The sequence below is a fragment of the Corvus kubaryi genome, unplaced genomic scaffold (genome assembly GCF_017639235.1).
Source record: "Corvus kubaryi isolate FWS band 111438036 unplaced genomic scaffold, C.kubaryi_AGA036_p1.0 133, whole genome shotgun sequence".
In the NCBI taxonomy this organism is placed as follows: Eukaryota; Metazoa; Chordata; class Aves; order Passeriformes; family Corvidae; genus Corvus; species Corvus kubaryi.
In genome coordinates this window covers 22,702,957-22,714,550 of record NW_024580667.1, presented here as the reverse complement: position 1 = coordinate 22,714,550, position 11,594 = coordinate 22,702,957, and the positions used below count along the sequence as shown (strand labels likewise).

The 11,594-nt window shown below is 43.3% G+C and overlaps 2 protein-coding genes across 2 annotated transcripts in view; both read right to left on the bottom strand.

Moving 5' to 3' along the window:
• Positions 1 to 6: 6 nt before the first annotated feature.
• Positions 7 to 6,238, bottom strand: LOC121669751 (coagulation factor X-like). The gene is made up of 3 exons (XM_042039162.1): positions 5,852 to 6,238; positions 3,454 to 3,614; positions 7 to 2,046 (listed from the first exon to the last, which is right to left on the bottom strand). Exons 1-3 carry the CDS (start codon positions 5,919 to 5,921, stop codon positions 1,996 to 1,998), a joined length of 282 nt encoding a protein of 93 aa, XP_041895096.1. The 5' UTR covers positions 5,922 to 6,238; the 3' UTR covers positions 7 to 1,995.
• Positions 6,239 to 8,067: 1,829 nt separating this feature from the next.
• F7 (coagulation factor VII) overlaps positions 8,068 to 11,594 on the bottom strand; it is an 8,820-nt gene continuing 5,293 nt past the window's right edge. The window contains exons 6-8 of the mRNA XM_042039094.1: positions 9,598 to 9,704; positions 8,966 to 9,086; positions 8,068 to 8,775 (exon numbers count right to left, since the gene is read on the bottom strand). Coding sequence (XP_041895028.1) covers positions 8,237 to 8,775; positions 8,966 to 9,086; positions 9,598 to 9,704 — 767 coding nt within the window. The 3' untranslated portion in view covers positions 8,068 to 8,236. The remainder of the gene's footprint in view (positions 8,776 to 8,965; positions 9,087 to 9,597; positions 9,705 to 11,594) is intronic.

Here is an 11,594-nt window from a genome sequence, read left to right as displayed (position 1 = left end):
CATCTACATATCCTCAGTTTTGCAATCTCTTTTTGGTGGCCACTCTACGACGGTGTGTACACAAGCCTTTTTTTGTGGGAAGGTAAAGAGATTAGCTTAGTTGGTTAGAGCATGGTGCTAATATGGACAGGGTTGTGGATTTGATCCCTGTATGGGCCATTCATTTAAGGGTTGGACTCAATGATCTTCGTGGGTCCCTCCAAATCAGAATATTCTGTGATACTGTAATTGTGGTCAGCATATATATACAGTGAAGCCTGTAAGAGAAGAGGACATTTCTACATTGCAATTACTGCCTAAAGATATTGAACTTCTGGCTTCTTGCATTTCCTTATACTTTCTGCACTGTTTCATACAAAATGCAGGATATCCAGAAAAGTGATGCTCGATAATTTTCTGCTTTAGATAACATTATCTCATCCTCCTATTTCACCACCTGTTCTGCCCCTCTTTGGAGCCCCTGAAACAGCAATGCCCATAGTGGAAACAACATGCAAGAAACTACTCATCCTAAGGATGCAGCATGCTCCCTCTGTGGTATTTCTGGACTGTGATCTCATCTGCTGCAGCTTTGTCTGCCACAGGGAACAATTACCGGGCTTTGTGTCCTGCACCCTTACATTAAGATCCCTTTTCTACCTGCATGTGGCCAAAACCAATAGCTCTCCAAATGCTCCAGCCATGGAGGCTCTGGAAACTGATGTCCCTTCCAGAGGGAAGGCAAGACCAACATTAACCAAAAAAAAGACAGACTCAAGGCCTACATCATAACTTCTGGTTTCTTCCTCCTCTGCAGTGCCATAGCATTCTATTCTGTAGTGATCTTACCTAAGCAGCATCCTAGTGTTAGAAAACACACTTATTTAGTCTTACCCTACACTGTAGCTGCAGCTGTGGTAATGAGTTTTATATCAATATTGCACAAATTGCATAATCCCCTACAAAAAAGGAAGCAAGAGCAAATTGTTCTAGTAACTTGGCTGAACGTAGCTGTGGTTTTCAATACTTCTGAACACCCATTAAGCATTTGAGGGCTGTGGTTTAAAAGGTATGAAAACTGACATTTTTGCTAAGAGCACTGGCACTGATATTCTGCTGCTTGTATTCTCATGAGAAAATGGTTTGAAATATTCCAATCCTATTTACTGTAACACTGACACAGGGTTTGCTTGAAATTTCAGTCTGTAGGTTGCAGAGTTCATCCCCTGCTTAGAGGATTGTGAAAGTCTGTGTCTTCTTCATGGCAACTGTCTTGGTTTTTCTGCAGATTCCAAAACACAAAGCTGATCTGTCTTTGGTCAACATTTTTGAGGTACTCCTCCTAGGGTGCAAACTGGACATATACTTTCTGGGGAACATGTTATCAAACACTAATACATTAAAAATCTGTTCCCACACAGTACTTACAAATACTAGAATCCTAAAAAATAAAACTCACATATTTAGATAAAAAAACAGAAAAGACTGTTAGGTAGTATTTGCTGATCTACTGGCATATTTTCCTTGAATACCAAACAGTTCTGTAAAAAACACATCCCACAAAATGCTCTATAACACTCTGGCATGGAAGGTGACAGGAAACCGGCAAGTGACTGTGCAATGCAATTTAACTTTGTGTTGGTTATAGCATTTAAGAGACATCCTTATCTGTGACTCTTTGCATCTTGAAAACACCCATCTGGGGATGCCCCTCTGAAAGAAAACTATCTGGCAGTCCCACACAGAGTTTCTGCTTCTCACTGTCCTTTGCATGCAAAGGACCACTGTTCTTTTTTTGAGAGGACAAAGGTCAGCCCAGCAACTGGAGACAGCTGAACCTTACCTTCAAATGAAGCGATTGGGTTCAAGTAACAGCAGGCAGTAAATCAGATTCCTTTTTCAGAGGAAACACAATGTGAGGGTGTCCCAGAGGGAAAAGAGAGGAAGCAAGGGAGCAGGAAGGGGTTACTTAAGAGGTGCATCCTTTCAAACCTTGCAATAAAGAAGCTTAATCTTCTAAACAAACACAGATTGTTTCTTACCTACATAGATGTTCCAGAATTCCTCCTACAGGTAAGTGTGGGAAATGGGTAATAAAAGGAAATAGAGTTAGATAAAAATTACTGGAATCCTCAGAAAAATATTAGACTTTTCATACACAGGATATTTGCAGCTAACAATTATTAAAAGAAATATTTACAATATAGGTACATACAGTGCCTTGCAGCCCACCACTACCATTTAATAACTTAAAATCATATGATCCATATGGTGCCCAGCTTTACAGAAACAAGGCTCATGCATTTTTCAGAAATACCTGAACCTCCTTAGAGATTTCCCAGTGTGACTCACTCAGCATAAGCCACTTGATTTCTTGCATAACTATCTTTCCACCAGTTTTGACTGAATTCACTTATATTCCCATAATGTCAAATTCTCAGCCTCGATCTCCACCCCATACTCCCATCAATCAGGACCTCACAGATCCTGACATTTAAAATATTTTGTCTGATTTGTGTTCTCCTTTCTGTCTGCACTGAGGACTGCAGGATGCTGTATGTCCAAGACAGTGCTTTCCAGTGACATCTGGCCACCAGGCAGAACAGGCTGTGCCGGTTCTGTTATAGGTAAGTCAACATTCATGATCTGAAGTACACTGGCGATGCACCCGCGACTCCCCACCCAGGACACCTCAGGGCCACTCCAAGAATATTCTGGCCATCGAGTAATGCTAAAGAGAAGTGAATCTGGCCTTAGCTCCAGTTTCAGAGCAGTTCTAAACAGCCACATAGCTACAGTCTATGTTTGCAATATCACCTTTTCCACTGACTCCAGGCCACACAGCTGCCCCATCTCTTTAACTTTCCCTTGAGCTTGGGAACAAATCACATTTCTGTCTAAAGTTAAGCAAGCCATTGGGGTAGGGCAGGTGACACAAGAGTCACACAAACTTCATTCCAATCAACATTGAGGCATTTAAGAACTGTTCACAGCACACATTCTCTCAATTCACATAAAGAGTGCTACAAAATTACAAGCAAAGCTGCTTGAAGTAAGTTCAGTTAAATTCCACCATGAAGTCCCATGTCAGCATTTGCCTTCTTAGACTTCCCATGGACTGCCTTGACCACAATCATGGCACTCAGCTATGTCACACAGATAGGCTGAACGTATTTCCAACACTGGGAGCAATAAAGCCATTGAAGGTCAAACAACTCTCAATGGCAATTAAACAGATCAGAACAGGTAAAAGAATGGAGGCTTTAACACGGGCTGGCCTTGCAAGAGCTAAATTAAGTCTGTTATGGGATGATAAATGCCTTAGCAATTCCACCCACAGTCAGTCACTATTTGTTCTTCATGTTAAGTGATTTGGAACAACTTGTGAGTTTTGATGACTAGCTCAAAGGACTTGAATAGTAATTTTAAAACAGGAAATATATAGACCTATGTTTAATATTAGTTCATCCTTACAGTTTTCTCCTGGTCTTCGAAAGCTTCTCTTGCTTCTTCTTTTGAGCAGCGCTCCTCATTGCACTCTCTTTCAATATTCCCTTTCTTCAATTCCTCGAAGAAAGAGTTAGCACGTTTTGCTCTTTCCAAGAACTTGTCAGCATTTTCTTTCTTGATGAATACTAGATAGCAGAGAAAAATGATACAGGCGGGTAACATTTGGTGGTGCAAAAGAGTCACGACAAATAAGTGAAGTAGAAACAAAGTCAAAACAGACCACAGCATCTGTACACAACATTACCTGTGAGGTTAGTCCTCACACAGGCTGATACATCCCAGGATCTCTCAGATCTCTCTCTGAGATCTATCTCTGAGAGATACATCTCAGATCTCTCAGAGAATCAGTAGCCTCAGAACAAAATGTAGGCCCCCAAAGTTCTCTCCTACTCTTTTGAATCTTGAAAATAAGAACATGCAGGTTGTCAATGAGGGCTTATATTACTGTTGCTCCTGCTCAAGACTCAGTTTTGAATAGAATGACTTTCACTGAATGCTGGGGAGATTACATTCCTTGATTTGTTTTTAAAGCTGACCGCCAGGCAACACCACGTTGTATGTGTCTGCTCCATGGGCTTGTGTTGCAGAAACTAAATGCCACTCAAGAGGCAGCAATGAGTCTTCTAACAGATGGAAAAAGGCCATGTATGAGTTCTATGGCTCTTCACCACTCCAAATCCCACTGCACTGCCCTGGGATCTTCGTACCCTCTTGACAGCACCTCCCAATTGCCTGTAAAAATGTACCTGCCTTCCTGATATATGTGCATGGAGAGCTAAGGCAGCTACCTTATAAGATTTTACAAAGAGCAGAAGTAAATGAATATCAGCTTTAGCAAGAAAGTACAGCCTTAAGTCAGTTTGCTGAGTTGTTTTATTTCTGAAAAGCTTGGTGTCACATCAGCCTGAAATCTGCTACCTTCAAGATTCAGGTAGCTGTTGATTTAAACTGGAGGATCAGAGACATTAAACTCATCTCAGGCACTTGCCTGTGTGAACAACAGCATTACTCTCCAGTGACTTGTGAACAACTTACCAGGCAGGAAGAATAAAAACAGCACTGGAGTCAATAAGTTGCCAACTACCCTGTAGAAAGTATATGTTGTAGGAAAGTGTGAAGAGTTTGGAATCTGGCATTTAATCAAATTCTGCCACCTGGAATTTACATAGAAAAAATACTTTCCAATCACAGGCTGGAGTGTGGAAGAGTGTCCTACAGATGAGACTTCAAGGACAATGGCTTATGATCATTGGGAGGCTTGCACATACCTTCTGGAGCATTCTCCATACAGTTTAATTCAATGATAAATAAACTTGCTAATAGTAATTATATACCCTAATATCCTCCAAGTGAGCACAGAGGAGACTTATTCTGCTTTCACTGAAATTGGTGGATCATCCACAGGGAGACAAATTCTATTTGTGTTATTTATATTAAGCAATCCCATGCCTAATTTGAAGCCCCACTTACTTTGAAAAGGCTCAAGGAAAGCTTACAGAAAGTGCTTTTAACTTGCAGCTCAGCAACTCTTAGTTCATTCACCCACTATCTTATTTGCCCTTAAATCCCTCTCTTCAGTGACAGGAAAGTGACAGGACACAGCCGGTGGGGTTATCACCTCCATATTCCTTTGCTTTCATGCCACCCGCGTAAGCGGATGTTTTTGAAAACTTGACCTAGACCATTAGTCTTCTGAGGCTGCTCGTTCCTTTTCCCAAGCTCTCTGTCATGCTTCCTTCTTTAGAGACATCAAGGAGCAGCAGGCATTTGTCAGCTGAAGCAGGATTCCAGAAACATGCCAAAGACCTTGTTTTAAACCCCAAGCAGTCTGACTCATTGAAGGAAGAGTTAACAGCTTTGGAAAAGTCGCTTGCTGATGCTGCCTTGGACTTAGGCGTTGACCCTGGTGGCACAGAGGGCAGCGGGACCTGCTCCCCCCTGTGCCCTAGCCCCTCCACGGCCAAATGCATCCAACCAAGGCTTGGCCAGATTTCCCCTGACACACGAGAGCATCTCAGGCTGCGAGGGCAGCTGTCCTCCCGATGCGAACGACAGGCAATCCCATTTCCCTACCCCATCCCCGAGATGCCCGAGCAGCGCCCTGCCCCCGGTGTGCGGGGTCGGCACAGGTGCTGATAAGCCTTCAGCCGTGTGGAAACCGAACCCGCCGGGGAAGACGAGCCGTGGGGTGCCCGCTCCCTTTCCCCGCCGCCGCGGCTCCTGCGACTCTCCCGGTGCGCGCCCCCGGCCCGCAGCATTGACCCGCCACCGGCGTTCACCCGGCAGCCCCTTGCCTCCCCCCGAAGACTGCCGGGAATGGGGAATCCCCCCTCCCGAAAACATGGGAAAGGAGCCGCCTTACCGCCTCCCTGAGCGCGGAGCTGGGCGGGCAGCGCGGCGCAGAGCAGGAGGAGCAGCAGGCGGCCGGCCATGGCAGCGCGGCGCGCCCGCGGATGCCGCTCCCGGCACGGACGGACGGGACGGACGGGACGGACGGGAGCCGAAGTCTTCAACCCCTCGGGCGGGGTGAGACTGAAGCAGCGTTGCTTCACCCTGCCCAGAAATAGCGGAAGCGCCGGGACAGGGTGACAGCCTCGGCGGGATTTCTCAGTCGGGAGGGATGAGGCTCCTCTTCTTTTTGTTCTTTATTTTTTTAAAGCCCAAGGCAGCGTGGGGTTTGTTTTGCTTAGTTTTGAATGGCACCTTTTATTTTGGAGGAAGGGAAGTGAATCGTCCCCTGCACGAGCTGGCGTGGCCCCGGCCCGGCGCTGGGCGAAGCCAGGCTCCCAGCCCACAGCAGCCGCCATCCCTGCTGCTCCCAGCCGTGTCCCACGTCCAGCACCGTAACCCCTGGGCTCCGCGCTTCGGACCAGTGACCTCGGCCGGGCGCTCGCCGGCAGCTGGCCTCAATCTCCCCTTTCTTGCAGGGAGTTCACAGTGCGCTGCGGAGGCCACGACTTCGGTGCTTCCAGAGTCAGCCATCAGGTCTCCTTTATCTTCTCGGCTTGCTTAAGCAAGCTGTTATATGAAAAATATATCTAAAACCCAGATTTGTTTTGAAACGTCGCTTCGTACAGCCATTATTAGTACTGATTTCTTTCAGCGTTTTACCCTTTTTCTACGAGATGATTTGTTCATAAATGTCAGTATTTTCACTGGAATGTTACAGAGGAGAAAGCATCTTGTGAATCATGAAATACACAAACTATTCTACCTTGAGGGGTCGTCAGGGATGGATTTACAGTGCCGAGCACTTAATCTAAGTGAAAATGAGGCTTTATTTGCTGGTCACTACTTAAAGCTTTGTCCTTGACAGTTGACTCTCTTTAGGAGTAAGGAGAACCTCTAGTGCAGGTTTGAATACTGTAACGTCTCTTGTTTTTCAGGTCTCTGAAATTTGCTGCCTTTCCCAGTTCATTTCACTACTTCAATGAACAGTATAACTTTCTTCTCCGCCAGTAAAGTGGGTATAGGATGTTCAGTATTGCATGGTATATGTGCCATACAATGACACTGTTTTCCCCTAATAATAGAGTATGATCAATTGTGTTCTATTTGCTGATAAGCTTTTGTGATTGAGTTGATATTCTGCATTATTTGAACAATCTAGAACATAGATTCTGCATGAGATAGTTAAACTGTTTTCCAATCTTCTAGTTCAGTTTTATCTTCCTCACCTTATCAGTGTTTTCATGCTAAGGTTAGAAAGTAAATTTTTTAACTGTATATGTTTTCAGAGAGCTTCAGGTTCTATCATTTATGCCTTAAGACTTTACTGAATGGTATTTAGTCAGTGTTTCACAGAGAGTTAGACAATTACCCTGTTCTGGATTTAGATCTCAGGATAGAGAGTACAATTGAGATTATACTGGACAACTGATAAAAAAACCCCATTCCCTTTCATTTGTGCTCTTTGTATTTACAAGCGTAATACCAAGGCAAATATAAGATTAAATCAGTGGTATTCTTCACCACTTATAAATATAGGGTTAAATATTGCACTTACTAGCCTTACAGCAATAATGCTTGGTGCAACAAGATTTAAATCAAGTTTTCTTAGCAGACCTGTAAATATGGAATCAACCTTTTCCCAGATTTCTTGTCCTGGAGAGTGTCTGCAGTTCCTCCCCCTCAAATCTCCCTGTTGCCACTGCAACTGCAGGAGAAAGCTATTTTAACATAAGCTAAAAGAAACACATTTTCAATTTTTTTTTTCTGCTATTTCATCATTATATTGCAGGATCCATAGCATAGGAAGTTATGAAAGCCAGAAGCATAAATGTGTTCAAAGGAGATTGCATACAATTACGGACAACACGTTCATTCATGACTGTTCAATCTAATGCAACTTCTGGCTCAGGAAGTCTGTACTTCACTGATTACCAGAAGTTGAGAGAGTAGCTGGAGGAAGGCTTATGGTCTGCATGACGTGTTGCTGACAGTCTTTCTCTTAGCATCTAGCTCTGTTCTTTAGCAGAAATGGATGCAGAACAGGAGGAACATTGTGCCTGATTTGTTATGGTCATTCTGTGCCTGCTAGACAAGATATAAAGTTTACAAACAACACTGAGAGGGAAATTATTTTATGTATTCAAGTAGGCCTTAGGCTTACTTCAAATTTTTAATAGTGTTGTGGGTATGACATATATCACATATCTAAGATAATGAAGAAATCCTTCAATAGGAAAATGGTACAGAGGGATTGGGGGGCAATAACACAACCTGGAAATGTTCTGGCTCAACATCATCAGTCCATGTGCTTCTTCAACCAATCAATGTATTTGGATACCCTTGTGTAAACCCCATAGCTGCCTTCAACAGCACAGCCCTTTCCCCAGCTGACAATCCCAGTCAGAAACCAAGTGTTCTTGTACTGTGTAGCATGAGGACCACCGCTGTCTCCTTTGCAGGAGTCCTTAGCCCCAGACAGGTCTCCTGCACAGAACATATTCTCTGTAATATTTAAATTGGTCTCCTTTTCACATTCTTGTGTCTTCACACGTGGCAGATCAACTCTCATCAGAACAGAAGAGGTGGCACCTCCATCTATTAGGCGTCCCCATCCGCTTACTGTGGAGAACTTGATGGTGGACAGTTCATACACAGCAAACCTTTTCTCAGGCAAACATATTGGTACCACATAGTCAGTGAGGTTCACTGGTGTTTCCAGGTTCAGGAGGGCAATATCATTATTGACTTGTCCATTTGTGTATCCTTCATGAATGATCATCCTGGCGACTCCACTTTCTTGCTCGGTTTTCTCATCGACATTTATTTTGTGTTCACCTGGAAAAGTTATTAATTGCAAGTCACGTCAGGTAGCTCCTTGATTCCTGAGAAGTTTGAGGATATAAAGTGTTTCTTGTTTGACACCTCTAAGGACAAGTACCTTGTACTACCAAAGCCTTCAAATCTGGTTTTATCAGGACGAGAATCTGCCACCACCTTGATAAGATGAGGAGGGGAAGATACATACCCAGTCTCACCCGAAGCTGTTTAGGGTGCATATACTCCAAACAGTGAGCTGCAGTGACCACCCACTCTGGGGAAAGCAGGGTACCACCACACTTTTCTCTCTGATCCTGTATTATAAGGGCCTGCCAACATAAAGCAAATTTGTCTCATATCAAATGTGCTTGACATAAATCTCAGTAGAGATGGGTTTCATATTGCTTCTTTCTGTCCCTTTATGCAACTGTGTTTGACAATACCATGCTGACTGCATGACATTCCCAACTTAGCAGGGGAAATCTTCCCATTGACATTTTCTTCATCTTGCAGTATGGACCCTACCTATTATGGCCCAGAGTGTATCCCTGGAAGCTGCAACTAAAATTCTTGCTGGCAGTAAAGGACTAAAGAGTCAGGAGATAGAGACAACTGTGCTACCACTCTACTCCTATGCAACTAGGTACTCCAGAACAAGGCTAAAGTGCCTAAGTGAAATAGGTAGATCTGCTGCCTATGGATGAAGAAGGAATTTGGTTATCAAGACATGGCACTTTTTATGAATTTTTACATGATAGATTTAAAGCAATGAATTTAAGATAGTGATTCCAAAAGGAAATTAAAAAAAATAAAAGCAATTAAAGATTTTTGAAAACTCACTTGCCATGGACATTCACCTGGAGGACAGATTAAACCACCTACTATTCTCCCTTTTGCAGTTGAATTTTTTTTTGCCAGCACTGGTATTTTTCCACATGGGTATTTCACTGGAAAAAAAAAACCAAACAAAAACAACAAAAACAAACAAACAAACAAAACCAAAAACCCCCGAACCAAAACAACAAAAGGCAGCAAGTGAGACTGTACTGAACTGAATTCACAGCAAAATGTATAAGGTCTTCAATAAAGCTACATTAGCTGAAAAACTGAGTTCTCGTCTAGGAGCATGGATTCTCAAAAATAATGTAAAGCAGCTCAGCAGGTGAGTAGACTTTTTCGTTTGGAAACAGCCAGAAATGCTCTTACAATTAGAGTTCAGGCCCTTACAGCATCATTGGCATGTATTCACCTTCCATAGGTCTTTGCAAACAATTAACTTGCTTAAGATACATGTCAACACAATGAGGTAGGCTGCAGGCTGGAGCGCAGAAGTGACCCTGACAAGCTCTGTAGTCCACACATTTTCATTGTCCCTGCTGACTTTAAGTCAGTTGTATCAAGTGCACAGCATCTATGGCAGAGTGAGACAGAAGCTTAATCATGGGGTGTACATCTTGCAATCGTTTCTTTGGGCAGAGCCAAAGATGTCCTAAGAGCAGACACTGTCTTCTGGTATGCCTCTCCCAGAATACCTTGTTTTCTTGCTTCCAGAACATGCTGGGTTCTTCCAGACTGCACGTCTCTTTGTTCTGCCTGAGCCAGCATGTGAAGACTGGCACTAAAGGGAACCAAATCCTGACTGAACTTGCAATAAGCTGTAGTGCAGAGGAAGTCTTGGTGTTTTCAGTACATCCTTCACCCAACCAAGCTTTCCTGTAAAGGGGAAGGTGTACCCTTGGGGGTGCCTGTGTGCCATGTGTCTGTGCTGTAACTGACCACACCATCCCTTCTGTCTGGCAGTCACTCTGTGATAAAGCTGGGAGTGCCCTTTTTCTACCTCTTTGGGAGCCAGGGTCCTATAGTCTCTGCTGAGCTGCATGCAACATCTCCATGGATCTGTAAGTACTTCAGCTGACATGAAGACAGCATCAGGGTTTTACAGGTCCACATGAGGTATGGAGAAACGGGACTAGCTTTTTGGTGGTGGCTGGTGGAAGATTAGAACAGACACAACACATAACACCCACAGTTTCTAATGCTGTGTGTAAGCCAACACAAATCTGGATCACTGTGGGAGATGACACAGGGGCAGTGAGGGGACTGTCAGCCTGGCATTTACACAGTTTTCTCTATTTGCAACACATGGTCAGTTCTAAGGCTATTTTGGTTCCCAAGAAGCAAGCAGCAACAAATACATCTTCCTTGCAGGGAAAGATGCACTGAAAAGCCTGCGAGGAATTTTGAGTTCTTTGTTCTCAACTTTTAACAAAAGCAGCTTTCCCATCATGTGGTATTGCAGAATCTGTTAATAAGGGATAAGCACATTAGTAGACATTTTTTTCTAATGAAATTTCTGCTGTTGAGAACTAGGTTCATTACCAGCTCTCTGCATGAGTGCTCCATTGAGTTGTGTGTAGGGGGTCATCACCCCTCAGAATTACTTTGCCTGCTCCCTGCAGCTCTGTCCATTATGTTGTTATATTCATATCCCCAGGGGTCTCCTTTTCCCTCTAATAAAGTACTTCAAGTAAGCGTTTGCAGTAGAGTCAGGTGCCAGCTTATGTATTGGCAAAATTATTAACTTGCACTACCCTAGTCCCAGTTGAAATTTACCTTGCTAGATGAGTGAAAGAAATACCTAGCCACAGTGTCTATAGGGATACCAAAAGTGTACTATTCCTAGCAATTAGGAAAAGAAGAGGAAGAAGAGAAAGAGAGAGAAAGAGAAAGAGAAAGAGAAAGAAAGAAATACAGAAAAAGAAAGAAAGAAAGAAAGAAAGAAAGAAAAAGAAAGAAAGAAAGAAAGAAAGAAAGAAAGAAAGAAAGAAAGAAAGAAA